The sequence below is a fragment of the Poecilia latipinna genome, unplaced genomic scaffold (genome assembly GCF_001443285.1).
Source record: "Poecilia latipinna isolate Pla-1442-1.1 unplaced genomic scaffold, P_latipinna-1.0 Scaffold866, whole genome shotgun sequence".
Lineage (NCBI taxonomy): Eukaryota > Metazoa > Chordata > Actinopteri > Cyprinodontiformes > Poeciliidae > Poecilia > Poecilia latipinna.
Genome location: NW_015113482.1, coordinates 56899 through 76020, shown reverse-complemented (window position 1 = coordinate 76020; position 19122 = coordinate 56899). Strand labels below are relative to the sequence as shown.

Sequence of the window (19122 nt, the reverse complement as noted above, 5' to 3'; positions counted from 1 at the left end):
TTTTTGTTTTATTTAGTTTTTTATTTTTTTTTTTTTGGGTAGGGGAGGGTAAATTCAAATTCTTCAATACTTTAAATTATTTCCCTTTGGGATCAATAAACATCTGCCATCCTGTTGCTACGGTTACACATCACAGCAAAGGAGCAAAGTATAAACAGTATTGGCAAAAATCAGCTCAGCTATGCAGCATCCATGCTTTTTCTGCTGAGTGGTGGTTTCAGCCATGAAGCTCTTCTCCTCCTCATCGTAGATGCATCAACACTGATCATAGCTGAAGAAAGGGAGGCCTGCAGTCCCTCAGCGCTGCGCATTTAAGTAAATTAATAATTCAATTTCCACTTTTGATCACTAAAGTAATTGTCAAACAGTATATTTGAATTATTACTTTTTATTATTCTTTGATAAAATGTTCTGCCTCTTTCAAAGGCTTAGGATGGAGCAAAGAGAGGACAGCAGCGCCGCCCTGGTGGCTATAAACAGACATGTAGTTGGTATGAAACTGCAGCGTTTGCCACAATTCTGTCCCTTAAAGCAGTTGCCAATGAAATGACCACAGACCTGTAGTGGTGGCGTTTAGCAGAATAGTCTGGGAACAAATTCAAAGACGCAGTGCAGATTAAAAAAACAAACACGATGTGCATGTTTTGTTACTGGACCACCAGCGGTTGTGTTCAATTTCCTGAAAACTCTTAATAATTAGTGAGATTATGTAGAAAATAAATTGAATAACTGATATATTTAGACTAAATTTAATTGTATATACAGGATATACCAATGGCTGAATAAACCATCATGTGAGCATTTTTGATTATATAAATTGTTGTGACTATTTAATATACTGTTTTGCATTTACATTTCCTAAAGTATCTTTCACCCTCATTTTCTAGTTTAACTTTTAAAAGTATAAATATTATCACTATTGAACAAAGAAGGTATCTGTGAAGGTTGAAGTAAATTCACTGTTAAATTCTAATTACTGCTGTTTTCAAACTCCGCAAAGAATCCTGATATTTAGTTTGCTTTTTAATAATTTTTTATTTTTTGTTTCTCCATAATTGCGCAGCTGCTGTTCTGTTTCCACTCAACTCCTGGTTGAGTGGATCATTTGCTTTTACGATGACTTTAGCTGAATAAGTATTCCTGGGAAAAATCTTTGCTTTTCATGATTTTCTTCTCTGGAGTCCCAAATATTTAAAAAGGGCCTGCAGCTGTTTTGTAGGCTTTATTTTTGTTAATCAGCTTCCCTGATTGTTTAGGATCCTCTTAATTCTGGAGACGATGTTGTCGAACAGGACATCCCGGATCTTTTTGACACCGACAATGTGATCGTTTGCCAGTATGACAAAGTAAGAACGTCCATTCTCTCTCTGAATGATGACGCTAAACAAAGTCCAGCGCTGGACATTAAACATTGCAATATTTCTTCATGTTGCAGATTCACCGCAGTAAAAACCGCTGGAAGTTTCAGCTGAAAGATGGAGTGATGAGTTACGGAGGCAGGGACTACGTGTTTTCTAAAGCTGTAGGGGAAGCGGAGTGGTGAAGAGATCGTTTCGTAAAGGAAAGTCATGAATGAAAATGAAGTGCGGAAATTCAGTTAAGAGGCACATTAAGCCGTTTCTGTTTCAAATCACTGTTAATGTCATTATTTATCAAAGCAAGGCTGAAAGTGGAAACTTTGTTTCCTGTAGTTTATTTTGCTCCAGTTTACTGAGAGAAATGTGACAGATTTATGTTATTTGAGAGAATTTTATTAAAATACTTTCTCTTCTGCTTTTTTTGGTTTCTTTTGTCATGTTTTCTCCTTTTGTAAAAAACAGCAACTTGGAGATACTCTGCTAATCTGAAAGAATACATTGCATACCTTATTGCAGTGGAGAAATCAAACTGCTTTAAAAATGCATTGAGAATTTACTCACCGAGCATCTCGATGGCATTTAATTTCAAAAAGTAAAACTTACTAAGTAATTAAATTTAAATTGTTTTTGCCTTACTTCTGATAAACTAATTTATCTTTTTCGACAAATAGATTGCATTATAAGCAACTGGGAAATTATTTTAGAACATCTGATGAGCTACAAAATCAGGTGGATCACTGCTGACTTGACACCAAGCAAAAGGTCTTTTGATTAAAGAAGCTGACTTCTTGCACCTTGCAAAATCACTTTGATGGAAAGTTTAGTGGAAGGAAAGCGTGGTTAAAAACTGTGCTCAAGGCACAAGATAGACAAACCATTGGTAAGAAATATGCATGCAACTTCACAATTTGGTAGTAAAGTCTGTTCAGGCCTGCAAAATTATCTGAATTTGAGACAAAGAAACCCTTAGAAAATGTCACTGAGGAAAAGGACGACCTGTTGCTGGCTTCCAAACTTGACACAGATTTGCACATAAGAAAATAGCAGAAAAAAAAGTTTGCATTGTCAGCTTTTTTTTTTCTAGGGTTTCTGCTGAGTTACAAGTCTGCTCAAGATAACAGATGGGGTAGTTTTTGGTAAACGGTTTCAAAACTTTCTTTGAATAGAATCTTTTAATGTAAAGAGAATATTTGCTTAAAATATGAATAATGTAGAACAGAACTTTCTGTGAAAGATGAAGGTCGTCCTTGCTAAATGGGGAAAAGAGCTCTGCAGTGATCGAAAACTACAAGCAACAGCTTGAATGTTTTGCTTATAAAATGAAGGGTTTTCTTTCCACCGAATGTCTAAGAAATCCCACCTGTTGCCGTTTTTGGTAGCTGAGTGTGAAACTGTGGAAAGGGAGATCCAAGAAGAGATTTGATGAATACCAAAAGTAAATGACCACAATTTTATTTCAATAAAATGGACATTTCAGTATAAAGTTTTACCTTTCAGATGTTACTACAGTCTTCAAACACTCCTGTCAAAATGTCTCCTGAACCCAAAAGGTGGCGCTAAAGCTCAACTTTGAGCAGAACCATTTAAAAAGATATGCAAGCCTTTTTTATGTACAAATGTAAAAGTCTTGATTCAATAAGGATAACTCTGAAATCATTAATAGATTCATGGTGGATCTCAAGTGTGAACAGCTCCATGAAAATGCTAGGAGTTTGAAAAACGAAATGAGAAATCCTTTTAAAATTGTTTCCAACTTTTAATGTGGATTTGAAGATTATGTGCAATTCCACTGGGGGGGAAAAGTCTTTAGGGGAAAATGTAAAAAAAAAAAAAAAAAAATCGCTTCAGTTTGCAGACCTTGAAATACTACTTGAAGAATGTTTGTATTTTCAGTGTGTGCTTTCTGGTCTGTCAAGATGTCTGTTTTGCTTCTGGACTTTGACTGGACCGTTGGGAACAAAACTAATTTATGTACTTCACAAAAAGCTACCATTTTAACAGGGATGTCAACTTTTTAGATCCACTTTAAATATCTCATTGATCAATGGTTTAGAGTACAACCAAACAGAGATGCTTTACATTTCTTCAACAAGCTTATTTTTTGTTCTCCGTCTAACTGCTTATTTTTTTACAATATCTGTACAGAACAGAGGATGCACCTCCCTTACTTTCAAACCCCCTCGGTTTAAATGAACATTTTCTGTTTGCGAAATAAACCACACGATATTCTATCAGATATTTGCGTGACGCCAGCAGTCTCTCCACCACTTCACCTTAATTCTCAAACGCGGCATCTTCAGTGAGCAGATGTTGCCTCCGAGTTCCCAGCCCGCACGCCAACAGTCATGTCGCTCCCTTACTTAGAAAGCAGCCCTTCATCTTAATGTGATGGGCATAAAAGCTGAGCGAGTGAGGTTTCCTGTCGGCCACTTTGTTGATGCAGGTGTGCTGCGACGCCACCGTCTGTGATCTGTAGAAATCGGAGTTGGCGTCGCAGCAGCCGCAGCGGCTCAGCAGCCGGCACACGTCCCTCCTGAAGGCGCGAGTGAAGATGGTGTACAGGAAGGGGTTGCAGAGGGAGTTGATGGGGTAAAAGAGAATCAGCAGGATTTTGGAGTGGGACACGGTTATGAGGGGCATGCGCAGCGCGGCCGAGATGGCAAAGAAGGAGATCGGCGCCATGCATATGAAGTCTGTGAATATGAGCACGGCCATGCGCTTGGCGATCTTGGTGTCGCCGTGGCGGGTGGCGTGCTCCGGGTTGTGCACGCTGAGATAGATGCATACGTAGCAGAAGCAGACGACCAGGAACGCGACCACGTTGAGGATGAGGACGGCCATAACGTAAACCTGAGAGCCCGTCGTGTCGATGTCCATGGGCAGGCAGATGCTCACCTTGCTGTAGCTGCTCACTCCCACCAGAGGAAGCAGAGCGACGAGCAGGGAAAAGCCCCAGCCGGCCGCCATCATGGCCGCCACGTGGTGCAGCCTCAGCCTTCTGTTGACGTGCATGGCGTTGGTGATGGTGTGCCAGCGCTCCAGGCTGATGACGGTCAGCGTGTAGACAGACAGCTCGCTGGCGAACACGGTCAGGAACCCGGCCGTGCTGCAGCCGGGCCCCGTCTGCCAGCTGGTGGCGTGGTTGTAGTACTCGTGGCGGGAGTTGAAGTCCATGAAGGCGATCAGCATCAGGTAGAGCCCCATGCACAGGTCGGCAAAGGCCAGGTTGCACATGAGGAATGTCGAGATGGTCAGCTTGTGGCGGCTGACGAGCAGGACGACCAAGACGGCCAGGTTACCGGCCACGGCGAAGACCGTGATGAGCCAGGTGAGGCAGCGCAGGAAGGGGAAGCCCAGCAGGTCCTCGCAAGGGTTGAACGCATCCGGCATCGGCGTGCACATCACGAACGGGCTGCTATGGCAACTAAACTCGAGGTCCGGGTATTGGAAGCTTATGTCAAAGACGAGATTCATGCCGTCATCAGTGGGCTCCCTGAAGAACAGAGAAACAATGTTATGATTAAAGGTTGTTTGAGCCTCACTGGTGAAATGCATCATCTGAAGCATCAAGGAGCTAATCTAATCTGACTTACAGAAAGAAAAATGGATGCTGATTGTCAGCAGTTCACTTCCCACAGATAATGAAACGATGCGTTATCTGACTTACAGCTCTTCATAAAATTATAACATAAAAAAAATACAAATGCCTTCTGTTAATGCAAACATTAATCAAAACCAGAGTGGAGCTGATGCGTTTTATTAGAGCCGTCTCTGTTCATGGATGTTGTCAAAAGGTGACAAAGTCCGTTCACACATCTTTAAGGGCAGATGGTGACTTGCAAAAGTAATAATGCCCATTAAACTTTTTTACTTTGAAACTTCAGTAGCTATTGGTATTTATTTATTTTTTTTAAATCTCTTTATCTTTAATTTCTCTTTCTCACTGTTTATTCAATGTTTTTATTTTAATTATGTAAAGCACTTTGAAATGCCTTGCTGCTGAAATGTGCTATACAAATAAAATTTGATTGAAACGGTGTGATAGACCAACTCGAGGAGAAAAGCTCAGGCTTTCATAAAACAACTGTCTGTACGGCAAGATTAAATCACACACTTGTAGACTTAAAGATGGCGGAGAGGATGATTTCTAACGTTGAGCTGGGTTGTAACTTACATTTCTGCGTCGCTGAGATCACACAACTTTGTAAAGTTCCTTGAGGCCCTTTCCCTTGAAGGAAAGGAGGAAAAAAAAAAAGAGCAGAAAACTTTAATTTGCAAGAATCGTCAATAAACCTGACCGCTAATTACCGGCCGACTGATCTGTATTCAGGAGACGCGGCCTGGTTCTCTTATGCAGATGTAGATGGATTTGTCGCTTACCTTTGCTTCCTGCGCCACGTGTGGAAAGCGCAGCAGTGGCTTGGGTAAGTGAGCTCGGCCTCCAGCAGCTCGGCGAGGCCGTCCAACGGCGGGAGGCTCTTCAGGGCGAACGCAGACGTGGCTTTCAGGGATAGCACTTGACTCAGGCCTTTACTCGGCAAGGAACTTAGAGCCGTGAACGAAACATCCCTGAAACACAGAACACCAATGAAGGGGGGGGGGGGGGGGGGGTGACAATGACTGGATTTCATTACAACAAAATGCTGCCGCCTATCTTTGGATTAACCTTGATCTCTCTGGGTGTTTTTCATTTTCAATTTGAGCTCAGCAGGAGTTTTGCAAAGCCAGTCTATCAGCAAGGGAAGTTCACTAATATATTTCTGTGCAAAGAAATGTAACATCAGGATTCTTCTTTGCTTCTCTTTTTGCTTCTCAATTTAAACTTATTAAAATAAACCAACAGAGGCAAAGATGTTTAGAAATTCTGAAATAATAAAGAGAAATAAGGTGAATATTTAACTCAAAGTTGGACCAGTTCTCTCTACTAAATAAATCGTATCAAATTGGGGAATAATTTTTAAAATTTCTGGAATGTGAGATTTAGAGTTGCAAACTGAAGATTAATTTAATTTCAGTGATCTTGGATCTTTACCAGGGGTGTATACAAGTCTGGAGAACTGTGCTTATCTAGCTATAGTGTAAGAAAAGCAATATGAATCTAATGAATTTCATCTTTATGCCCTTCGTAATTAAAAGTTCGTAATGAATGTTGTGATCCCTTTCTCAGCTGAAAATGGTGCATCAGATGCACTCGGCAGATATATGCTTCTGTGATCGTGACCAAATTTATAAAACGTTCAGAAAACCCTTTTTGTGTAGATGAACGCATTTGTGCAAAAAATCTGTTGAAACATCCCTTAATACCACATACTGGTGAAAATATATAAATTACAAGAACACTTACAGATAGCTTGGACCTGTGGCTCCTTCAAAAGCATCTTCCTGAATGTGATGGAGGTTCCTGTTGTCCCTCAATATTCTGCAAAACACAAAGAAGTAACCTCAAACCCGAGCTGCAGTTTTCTGCTTCACACACAATTTGAACGGAAACTTGAGATGACATGATAATGACCAACGCTGCCCCCAGTGTATTATTCATCTCCTTCTCTGGAGCCGGCACTGAGGAGGATGGGTCTTATTTTTAGACTGCAGGGTGTCTGCATGGATCTCGTCTTCATAGAGGTTCAGCATTATGGAACAAGGCAAGAAAACAACGAGGCGTCCAATCTTTGTTTAGTCTTACATAAGGGTTGTTTACTGGTACGATTAGTAATTTATGATTGGAGTAGGAAATCCTTTGCACTTAGCTGTGCTTTGCTGCAGCATATTGCATTGGCATGAGGCAAATTTTCTAAATGATCCGAACTGCTTACAGACTTTTGAGCTTGGTCCCGTTGAACGCGTGAGATTTTATCTCCTTGAAGCCATTCCTAACCAGGTTCCTGTTGAGGACACACCGTTATTAATTCTACTTCGCTGCCAGTGGCACATACTGCCAAGGTCAGCGAGCCGGACATTTAAATATGCAAACATGCATCAACCAAACAAATAGTGACAAATTGCTGCTTTTAGCTCAGATAATGAAGCAACAAAGAGAATAAGGCCCCTGCACTCACATGTCGACGTACTCCTTTGTGATGCCCTGGAAGGAATTGGCAGGGATGATGTCGATCCTCATGTTGTCTGCCATTTCTCTGCAGGCGCAGGAGATAACGCTCATTTAGGCTGCTTGGCTCCATTCTCTGGTTAGACTAAATTATGCATATTTATACAAATAAGGGATGTTTGAACTGTGTCACAGTGAGACAGAGTACGAGTCAGGGTTGATAGCAGTGTGACATTGACAGAATAAAAGTAAAACTGAGCTCAGAGGAAACGGCTCTCGTCCAAAAATGTGACCTAAGGAAAGCGGCATTTTTATGACTTGCAAATGTACGTTAAGCTGGGGCAGAGGAGCCCCGATTTGAAATGAAAATACTCACAGGATGATATCTGATGCCAGGGTGGATATGGTTGTCAAGTCTGGGAAGTGTGTTAGGCCTGTGTTTGAGATGCTCCTGCATTGACAAGTGGCGGATACATGAATAGATAAGAAGACGTATAAAAATGATGCAAAGCTTCTCTTGTAACTTTCTGCAAACTATGTATTTAGCAAAAGGAGGAAAATGTCAGACAGTACCAGACCAGAAGGACCTAAAGTTAGGTTCAAGAATTATTGAGAAAATTGAATCTCATAAATGTTATTTATATAATCAGGCTACTGGAGCGTCTGGATTTTTATTTTATTTTAACTTTTAAATAATTTTCTCCACAAGGGTTTTTCAGTTAAATAGAGCAGAATAAATGTCACATTAAAGGTGGAAAATATTCTATTTTCTGTTTTTTTAAGATCTAATTTGTTTACATCAGAAAAACCTATTAAGTTCACAGGGTGGGGGGTGGTGGGGCACATTTTTAGGGCCACAAAATTCTAATATAATTGGGTTCATCCTCTGGGGATCATTTGTAAATGTGAGATAAATGTGACATTTATTCCAAGTCTCTTTTTGGAAGCTTTAACATGCCAAAAATTCAAAATCTTAGAGTGTTTTCGGCTACACTATAGTGCAAATATCTATCATTTGAACTGAGACAAAACAAACTTAAAAGGAACTTTTCAGCAAGATGTATGTCAGCTTATTTTAAGTAAATAATTCAGAAATATAGATTTAAAAAAGTACTAGTTCCACTTGCAAGTATTTATTTTTTTAAAATGTAAGTAAAACTGACTTTTTTTTGTACATAATCAAGAATTATTTAAGTAGGTAAGTAATATATCTTGCTGCAAACTTACTTTTTAAGTTTGTTTCGTCTTATTTTAAGCACACTAAAATATTTGCATGACAAACTAGACAAAAAAAATACTTGGGAAATTTTGTGTTTCCGCAGTTAAAACCTCAGAATCCCAAAACTTATTGTCACGTCTAAATGCATAAGGAACAAAAAACCAAAGCGACTTACAAATACTCCAGCCTGGGCAGATCCGTGAAGGCTCCCCTTTCAATGACCCTCAGACTGTTGATATTCTGCACTGAGCTGCAGAAACAATAATTGGGGAAACAAATCAGTAATTGGTATGTCTGACATGGAAAAGCGTTCGCATTGGCACAAAATATTTATGTATCGGCTGCACTGAAACTCAATGATTAAACACACTGCCTTGTAACTGACAGAATAATCCAATGAAACTTAAATGACATGCAAATGAATATTTCTCCAATCATGTTTGAAACTGATATGCAGGGAGTGGATGGGAGGGGAGGGGGGGGAGTATTTGGTAGAAGGTAAAAATGCTGCTTAGCCTACATCTGCGCCAGACTGTGGAGGGAGAAAAAGGCGTGCTTCTGAATGTGTGTGATGCAGTCACTCTGGGAGATCTCTCTGCAAAACAGCAGCAACAACAACAACAACAAAAAGAATCAGTCTCCTTCAGTCATTAGTTAAGAGCATACACTGGAATTATCTCACATGAAGCTGGTAAATTAAACATCTTTCTTGTGTTTTTCTTTTGTGTTAGGTTTGATTTAGAATGCTTAACTTTTAATGCATTCACAGTAAAAATAGGACGGGGATGATTGATACACCATTGCAAACCATCAGGGAAATTCCCAAAAACAAAATCCCACCACCAATTCACGTTTTCTAGGCCACTAGCGCTCACATGCCAGGAACTCATGTGTGGAAAAGCTCCAAACATACATCACTGATGCTTTTGGGTCAACAAGAATAGGTGAAGATGTTGGAAAAAGTAGGACTAAACAAAGACACGGAGACAAAGTTACCAAGACCTTCTTTTTTTTTTTTTGTATTCGTCCTTGATTACTTTGTTGCCTGATGGCTGACTTCGTAAAACGTTCTCCATCTCCTGCCTGCAATCATCATTTTCGACTGTCGCTCAGCCGTAATCAGCCGATACCTTTTGCACGTCTAACGTCGACGTCCTTCCATCTTCAACCGAAAAACAATTAAAGTACTCCATCTGTACCGCGGATCCTCGTTCCCTTCATCCCGTCTCTTAATTGCTTCACATATAGTGTCATAATTACTGCTTAGAGGTCATAAAAAGCCTCCTCACATGATCGCCTAAATGAAGTGCTGCTGTGATTTCGAGCATGCATCACCGGTGACAAAAGCACACAGTCGTGTCATTCTACCATTGCAGACTTAATGGCGAGGAGGAAATGAAGGATTGCAGCAGTAAAGCTGCCGTTTCATTTAGGTTTAAAGCTACTTGGACAGTCAGGAACTCTTTTTTTTATTTTAAAACTGACTAAATTTGGGCTCCATTTAGTAGATCAGACTTAAAGTACAGTAAGTATCTGAGACTGATAAGGCGTGTCCCTGAGGAACAGAGAGCAAAGTCAAACATGCTCAGCACAGTATGAAAAAGTCACATGCAAAAAATTTTGATGATAAAAAAAAAAAAAAAAGGGGGGGGAAACATGGATGATTAGAGCCCAGGTGTCTCCTCTCAGAGTTGAGTTCAGGTGGGCATTTTGCATAAGTAACCACCGGTTTCTAACTTGCCCCCTCTTTCTGTGCACCGTTTCCTTAGTTCCACTACATTTCAGGGTTTTCTCACCTGATTTGATCGTGCTCCCCTACAGCACTTCTGTGTGATTAATATGACAAAGTGATAACATAACACTTGGGTTTGTTCTTTTAAGTCATTTCTTGGCGGATTTGCTGCTGTGCCGAGGATAATTATGCTGCTGAGACATCCACCGCTGAGCTCCAGGGGATTTTACAACCCACGGGCTCCGTTAAAGTCACCCCTTCCATATAAAGGGAGGATTTTTTTTTCTTTCTCTGGGCTGCTCTATGTGTAAGAGAGTTGAGATGTTTGAACTTGACAGTCGGGCGGTAGTACATGAATGATGCACTGTTCAGGAGTCAGTTGGTGGTCCTAATCTTCTCTAACATCGCCATAAAAGTCTTGCTTAGGAAAGTTTCTGTCAACAATTAATGGCCAGTGGTCCAACACTGATGTGTCTGCAAATACAGATCAATTTCAGTGAGATTTAACAACCGCAAGCAATCGCTTTTAAAGAAACATGCTTGTTAGCAAAATGTTGACAAGAAGAGGAGCTGAAGCAACGCTTAACTCATATTTCATCATCCTACAACGATGGGAACTGCGTGTTGTTTCAGAATCAAAAGGAAATGTGTAAAGTGATGAGAGTCCAGGGAGAAGAATGACTCAAAACACTGTGAATGTATTTTGAGTTTATTACAACTAAGACAGTTTTCAATTTTATGTTTTAACTTTAAATCTGATTCAGATCCTTGGAACACATGATCCACAACAGATGCTCCTAATTTGAACCCGAGTGCTTTTTTTAAAAGTTTACATCCATTCATCATGACCAGGACGATTATATTCCTGTCAGGCTGATGAATAAGTCAGTTGGATCAGACGACAATGTACGATCTATCTAATGTAACTAACACATGGTCACAATTTCTTAAAACAAGAATCAAATTCAAAGTTTGGAATCTGTTTAAAAGGATTTTTGACCCGCATAGGCTTAGCTGTTAACCATAGTCAACAAATTTTTAACAGGGTGGAGGTAAGGCCATTATCAAAGATGGATTTCTGGTCCGTTTTCTGTTAAAATAAGCAGCTTTGCCCAAGGTTCAACCAACTATTTGTTGTGGTTGGGAGGAGGAGATAAATTTAGAGCTGGTTTAATTATTCCACCTATTTTGCGTGATGCACCATTACCACTGGCTTCTGCAATCACAAGATCTCTGATAATTGGGTCAGATATCTACATCATTAGCTCATCTGACTGTGAATGTTTTTCTGCAGAAGATATATCTCTTTGCAGCTGTAATGAATGTGTCGAGTTTAGGACAGGGGGCTTATCCTGTGTTTAGATCCCCTCACACCAGGGTGTAGTAAATCAAATCATAGCAAACTTTATATATAACGCCTTACAGTGATGCCTTGTTTTGTTTTTCAAAGTAAGAACAAATACGAAACGCAATAAAAAGGAAGTAGTGCAAAGTAAAGTCTAAAAAAATATACAACTATGTAAAAAAAAAGTAAAGAAAATATAAAAATACTAAAAGTCAAACATCAAAAACCTTTTAAAATAAACGGGTCTTGCGTTTGGCTTGGTTTGGTTGGTGCGTTTTCAAAAGTTGTGAAGGTTATGAACATTAGATCCCTGATAACACAGACTGGTGTTTCAATAACTTCATGATTGACGGAAATTTGTTGGCTCCTGGATTTTCCTGGACATCCTAACCAATTTTATTTCATTTGTTTGGCTCAGATGGCTGGTTGGATGTTTTAACAACCATCTAAAATTAAAACTGGTTTTGAAGTAAATTAAACAAGAAAACCAACTTAAAGTTTCTGGAATGTTTACGCACTATACTTAATGCCTGTGCTTGAGAACTTTGAAGACCTGTTTTTGTCACACTTGATGGATTTTGTCTGATATCCAGTCCAGAAGCTTGTTGATAGCTGCAGAAAGTGTCCGGCTGACCAAGAACGAAGAAGAAGTGGGCGTGTATGAGTACTGGAACCTGGATCTTTAATATTCACCATGTACTGATTATCGAAAGTCATAACAAATTCAAAGTTTGCACTTTTTTTTTCCCCGGAAAGCTCATTGAAGTAATGTGTTCTACTATCAATTCAGACTGGAAATTAAAAAGATCAAATAAATCATTAGTAGCTTAAAATCATGTGATTCATGAATGTATTGAAGCGTCTGATTAGCATTCTGTGTCTCTTTATCCTTTATTGTTTCTTATTTCCACAACACTTAGAGGGCATATTGATAAGTTTACTTGGTAAATATGTTATGAAAATGTCAGTCTCCTCATAATTTGCTGATATTTATACTGAACTGCAACTGATATCAAATCTGTCCAGCTGGATGGACTTTAACTGTCTGCAATGTTTACATCTGTTGAACACGTTTAGTGGCTAAGATACTAAAACCGATGGCAACACTTTTAGTTATTGTTAATGTTAACGAAACGGTAAGAAAATGTTTATTCCAACTTATATTAATATCACAAAGTTTAGCATTAGTAGCAATTAAATATTTTCTTGAGATCACGCAACACGAGTGAGTACTCACAAAGATTTAGCACAAATATTAAAATTGTTCAACATTAGAAAAACTGAGTTTATCACCAATAAGCAGGAAAACAGAGTGAATTTAAAGAATTAGAAGCATATTGTGTTGCCTTATAAAATAAATAATTGCTCTCAAAATGCCTTACATTGCCAGAAAGATATTAAATACTGGCGTCCCACACAGAAAAGGGCCAGTGTTGATGTCTTTTCATGTTGGTAGGCTTTATATTTCCATAAATTTCATTCACTATTACTCTGAACGTTAAATACATTTTCAGATAAGGTCACTGTGCCAGTCTGGCAACATGCATTTACTAGCATTACTGTGCGAGATGAATAATTACACTGATTAAAACGTTTTTATTTTCTTATGCATACAGTTATGTTTAAAAGAAAATGAGTCTCTCTAAACCCCCTAATTGAATTTAATATAAATCCACCACTTTAAATTTCCTTTTATATGCAAAGGAGAAAGCCACTTACATTATGGTAATGTTGATCAGCTCCTTGAAGGCATGAGTGGGAACTTGTTTCAAGGGCAGCTGGGTGAGCCTTCTGTAAGATTCATGAGGAAAGCAGTTAAATCCACAGATATACTGCGACATATAAAAAATAAAATGGAAAATAGGCAGCAAAAATGTCTCTTTAAGTTCTCTCTCCGGATTACTCTACATTTATCATATAAAACGGTGCTAAGACCAACTTTACAGTGACAGTAAAATAATAATAATAATAAAAAAGTTAAGTTTAAGAGGGTCTGAACGCAGCGGAGAGTAAAAAGTTTATAGGATGGCATAAGCTGAAAGGGAAGAGTCCTCTCTGTGTCTTGTACCTGTGGAAAGCCAGAGACAGCTGGGTTACTTACAGTCGCAGCGCAGATGTTGCTGCGGTCCTGGAGGCCAGCTGAGTGTCTCTGCTGCACTGAAACGTGTCGGCGCTGCAGCGGCAGATGGCCGGACAGGTATAAGCCCAGCAGGAGCGCAGCTTCAGGACGGCGGACAGCGCGACCAGGAGCCAGACCGCCCGGGGAGCCATGCGTGACACCGGGCCAGCGCTCACTACGGGATGAAAATTAGAAATAGAATATTAACACACACACATAAAAAAAAAGAAAGAAAAAAAAGCAAGACTAAAAAAAAAAAAAACGCTGCTCAGTCTTTTTGAAGTTGATAAAACAACCCTCAGAGAGGCTTTATCTTACCAGGCCAGAGGTACAAGGCTAAATAGTCTCTCTCCTCTACTCAGTTTTTTTTTTCTTTCTCCCTGAGCGCTTGGATCAGATGCTGCCTTCAGGGACTGTTGTAATTGTGAGGTTGCTCACCCTGTGAATGGTCTGAGTGAAAGCCCCAACCTGCTTTTTTTTGTTTTGACCGCAGAGCAGAACCTGCGTGACGTTTGGTGGGTGGTGAACATGAAAGCTGATTGTAGGAGATTTGATGAAGTCACTTTGGTGAAACTACGGGAGGAATGTAACTTTATGCTCTTTACAGCTTTGAGTGCCTATTACTATGGTTAGTGTCAGTCTGTTACTGCCAATTTGTCTCTACACTCATCATAAAAATACATTTTATATCATCATTACATTTATTTGACCTGTTTTTTTTTATCATATTCAAACATATTTTCACCTTTGTAAAATGGGCTCAATTCTGTCTGTCCTCTCTTCTTATCAGAAATGTTTGAATCAGTTGGCTTTCTGGGAGACACCAGCTATTAAGCATAGTTCATGCATTTTCTGTGGGATTGAGGTATGGTTCCTTCCAGAAGCTTATTGTTATCTAACTTTATGCATTAATAATGTCTACCTCAAGGTTCTCTTGTTGGAAAACCCAACTGAGTTTTCATTTTAACCGATTGACCTCAAATGCCACTTTTAGATAGGAAGGAAATGGTCAAAAATCAGCACCTTTAAGCTCTGCTAAAAATGGTAAATCCCATCCTCTGCCTTGCTAGGCAGCTGGCACAGTGCTGTTGATTTTGAAAGTCTCAATTTGGCGTCTCCCAACAAAAGTTATCTTTTTTCTTTAAGTCAATCAGCTCAGTCTTTGTCTTATCCGACTATACGCTGTAACTTTCTTTTTCAGCAGGCTCCAAGTCTCAGATATACATTTTATTCTGCAGCGGACAGTGACGCTTGAGTTCCAGAAACTTCTTGGTTAAGATAAATTTGGCGGTTCTTGAAAATCCTAAGTCATTTTCTTTCATCGTATTGTGACAGTTTCGATCAAATAAATTAAAACTGACAAACAAATGAGTGTCCAAACCGTACAACGATTCAATCAAGTCAAAAATATTTTATTTTCGATTAAATGGATATTAAATAATTCCAAACATACATGAACAAATAATTTTAAAACTGATCAATCAGATTAGCATTCAGCCTACTGCAATGATCTCACTAAATTTCTGAAGCAAACTATTAAAATTTGGGTTTATGAGCCAAAGTGGAGGTAAAGTTTTTGACATCACTCCCAGTGAACTCTGGACAAAGACAGCTAATATAGTGTGTTGGGTTCTTGGCTTTGAAAAGCAAATTTGAATCCTGTTTTTAAGCAATAAATAAATCAAGCCCCGCTTTTACTCATTTACTCTTACAACATCTTACATCGCTAGGGACAACCCAAGCCAAAGCGCCACATATTGCTGGTTTGTCAGATGGAGAGCTGAGTAGTTAGTTTAATCTGCTGTGCTGCCAGCGGCCCTGAACCCATTTTACGCTGTCTTGTCCTGCCCCATCATGCCACTTTGACCCGTGTCACCACAGAGGCAACATCGCCGTCTTCTTCTCCCTGCAGCAGTACCCAGCCCACACACACAGACACACAGACATAAACTCACAATTCTTTGAAGAGGTTACTGCCCGGTACTGTTTAGCAAGACTCTCGCATATTCCCTGCAAGATTTACGGCAAAGCACACTCGCCGAGAGGCTCCGGCGTGTTTAACCCTGTAGAGAAAAGAAGCCGTGACAGAGGGAGGCTAATTTGTGCATGTGGACTTCAATCTGCCCACATCTTCCTGCTAACCGCCACGCTGTGCTTCACTTCGCACCAAGAAGGTCATGCACAGCAGGACGAGAGAAAAGCAAGACGATTCAATTCAGAAAATCAAAGCTCCATCACCTCTCGATGCCACGCCACGCATGCTTGGGAGACAACAGAAATAAAGATGTTATGCTTATTGTAACAGATACTCTGTTTCAGTTGTTATACTGCTGCTGCTTTTACACAGTAAAAACTGCAGGGTTAAAAGTAACCCAATTCGTAACCCAGCGCTGGGTCAAATATGGACCGATCTTTCCCAACAGGTTTGACAAGCCTCTTGGGAAAGGTGTTGTCAAGCATCTGAACTCCCTTTTCCAAGACAGATCAGAGGTTGATGCCTCTGTTCCCTATAATTTACTTCATGTTGGAGCTTTTTCTGGCTCTTCGTGGTTATCGGATGACTTTATTCATAAATCTTTGAGTCACTTTGCTTGTCTGTATTTGGCGGAACTGGTGAGGAACACATTGTACACATCTGATGTCTTCGGCCTGCCAAAGCCCCGCAGGCTCAGATGGTGTCCTCATCTGTAAGAAGACAACAATTCATCTGCAGAGGACCGAGGTCATGTCTACACTTTGCACCGTCATGAAGAATCTTAGATCATGTTCGCTCTTTGGAAGGTGCTGTGTCTTGCATAAGTGTTCATAACTCTTGAACTCGCGCATCATTGTCATCAAAAAGCTTTTGCCGTTTGTCTCAGTCCGACTCATAACAGCGCATGACTGTGAAACAGGTATGGAGTTGAGACCAAACTGAGGCTGGAGCCGAATGTTTAACTTTGACAAATACTTAAGAACATTACATTTTGTACACCACAAAAGGCAAAAATTTATGGAAAAACATTTAATTACTCAACCAAAACTAATTCTTAGTATTAAACTAATGATGGTCATGATGAGCTAATATTTAAGTTGTTAAAAGCAGCCACACACTGATACACGTTCCTTAAGCTGAATTAATCAGCTAACATTTCACAATAATAATAAAAAAAAGAACAGTGACATCAGGCTAATAAAAAAAATTGTCATCTTCAAAAAGAAAATGTTTTCATATTATCATCTGATCCTGAATAAAAGCAATTAATCAGAGTTATTAGATGTTAAACAGCTTAATATTTATTTTTTTAAAAAAACACATAACATATCAATAAGTTACTAGGCATTTTAGTTTTATTAGTCCATGACGGTTTGCAAATTGCCTGTCAGGGGGAATTCCAATGGAATCCATCGGATTTACAAAAATTAGGTTAGAAATGACGCAGGGACAGCAGATTACAGGAGTCAAGAGGGAATATTTTCTCTAGCACAGATTATGACGATAAAACGTAGAAGGTAGGACTGAATTTGTGTTTTTGGCTTGATGAAAGGAGCCTTGCTTTTCCTCTACATCAGCTGATTATTCTGAGAGTTTTAAACACAGAGCAACTATGCTGACTGCAGTTTAACTTAAAAGGTTGCACGGGTGGCTAAGATATTGTTGCACTTGCGTCGCTGTGTGTTTTTACGGTTCAGCACTTACGTTTTATTGTTATTATTTAGATGTTTAGAGTTGAAACTGGGTGTTGTTCATGTTTTTGCGTTGCTACTTACCCTTCCTTTGTAGTCGAGTAAAACTATTTGTCGCCCCGCTCACTTCGCATATCGTCAATCCTGGCGGTGGACAAAACTTACTGTTTGAGTGTTTTCTTCTTTTCCTTCTCTTAAAACTCGTGTTTTTGAAAACCATGTTGAATAATTTTCTGTGTTTGCTCAGCAAAAGCCAGACCGCACCACATGTGAACACAGATACATCATTTTAAACCAATGTTGTTATAAACATTCGCAACACGATTTTGTGTGTCTTTATTGTATTGTTGTGTTGTTTCTGAGATGTCGGGATGCAGCTGATCACTTAATGTTGCTTTTTAATTCACATTCATCCTGTTGTGTGTCTGCGGGTGAAGATAACAGAGCTAGTTTTTTTTTTTTGCAATTTTGACAAAAACTATAGTCTCGAGCGGACCTCGACACATTTGAGACCAAGACTGAGACCTATCGATTCAAAACAGAAATCAAGACCGGGAAAAAACAGGTTGAAACCTGTCGAATCCTCCATCCCTGCTGTGTGAAGTGGAAAAAATGTTTTACAAGTAAAAATCAAAGAAGAAAGAAAAAAAGAAGATAAAAATATAGTTTTTTTCTTTTCAACTCCCCTGAATCACTAATTTGCAGAACCTTCCAGTTGTAGAGGCAAGTCTATTGGGGATCTCTAATAGTTTTCTACATCTAGATAAAATTTTTACCACATATTTTTTTTTACAAAATAAATTAAGCTCAACCTGATGATATGAGTGTTGCCCAAACCCAGCCCTTCAGAGTCCTGCAAGTTTTAAACATTCCATCTTATTTATGCAGAGCAGCATGTTTTGATGGACTTCAGTTGGCCGTTACTGATTAAGACGGAAACATCTGTGAACCAATATTTAAATCCTGACACAAATTCTTAATTGAATTTAGCTCTGGACTTTGACTGGACCTTTTTAACATAAATTAATAAGCTTTTGTTGGACTCCGCTCCACTCAAGCAAACTAATGGGACAGCATTCCCCAGAATTCATTGCGTCAGGAGCAGGACAGATGACAGTTGTCTCACATTTATCTGTTAGACAACTTTTCATAATTCACGTGATCTGTCCCCTACCTGCCTGTTGGAAGAAGAAAGGACTTTTAAAACCTTCAAGGTGTAATCTGTGTACATGCATCCAGTTTTTCTAAAGTTCATCCACATCTGGCCAAAGGTGAGCATGGCACACTGCAGAACTCGACTCCTGGCACTTTCCACAGAGCAAGTCAGCTGTTCAAGCTACTAAACCTTCTGTTAGAACAGCCTCCAGACATGACTTTCAAATCTGAGTGAGAGCAGATTTTCAATTTTGTTGGGGGTGGATAAGCTAAATAAGACAATTTAGTCATCTTCTTATTTCCATATGTTGTTTGCTGAGATATCGTCTTGTCACTGTAATGCTGTCATCTGTTGAAGTGATTTGCATCTAGAGCAGCGTTCCATCTCTGCGCCGCAGGAGGCTGTAAGTTAAATCAGTTTGAAGACTTTTGCAACCTTTGCTAGGATTGCCCTGTATTTTCATCCATTCCTCTTCAGATCA

General features: G+C 39.5%; 2 protein-coding genes across 2 annotated transcripts in view; one reads left to right on the top strand and one right to left on the bottom strand.

Annotated features, from left to right (window-relative positions):
- The window catches only part of ston1 (stonin 1), a 26749-nt gene extending 24972 nt beyond the window's left edge, over positions 1 to 1777 (top strand). Inside the window, exons 10-11 of the mRNA XM_015048199.1 lie at positions 1257 to 1346; positions 1436 to 1777. Coding sequence (XP_014903685.1) covers positions 1257 to 1346; positions 1436 to 1543 — 198 coding nt within the window. The 3' untranslated portion in view covers positions 1544 to 1777. The remainder of the gene's footprint in view (positions 1 to 1256; positions 1347 to 1435) is intronic.
- A 1017-nt stretch (positions 1778 to 2794) lies between these two features.
- Positions 2795 to 14508, bottom strand: LOC106957025 (lutropin-choriogonadotropic hormone receptor-like). The gene is made up of 11 exons (XM_015048195.1): positions 13802 to 14508; positions 13420 to 13491; positions 9144 to 9218; positions 8799 to 8873; positions 7781 to 7855; positions 7415 to 7492; positions 7172 to 7240; positions 6703 to 6777; positions 5739 to 5927; positions 5533 to 5586; positions 2795 to 4851 (listed from the first exon to the last, which is right to left on the bottom strand). Exons 1-11 carry the CDS (start codon positions 13969 to 13971, stop codon positions 3702 to 3704), a joined length of 2082 nt encoding a protein of 693 aa, XP_014903681.1. The 5' UTR covers positions 13972 to 14508; the 3' UTR covers positions 2795 to 3701.
- Between the last annotated feature and the right edge of the window lie 4614 nt (positions 14509 to 19122).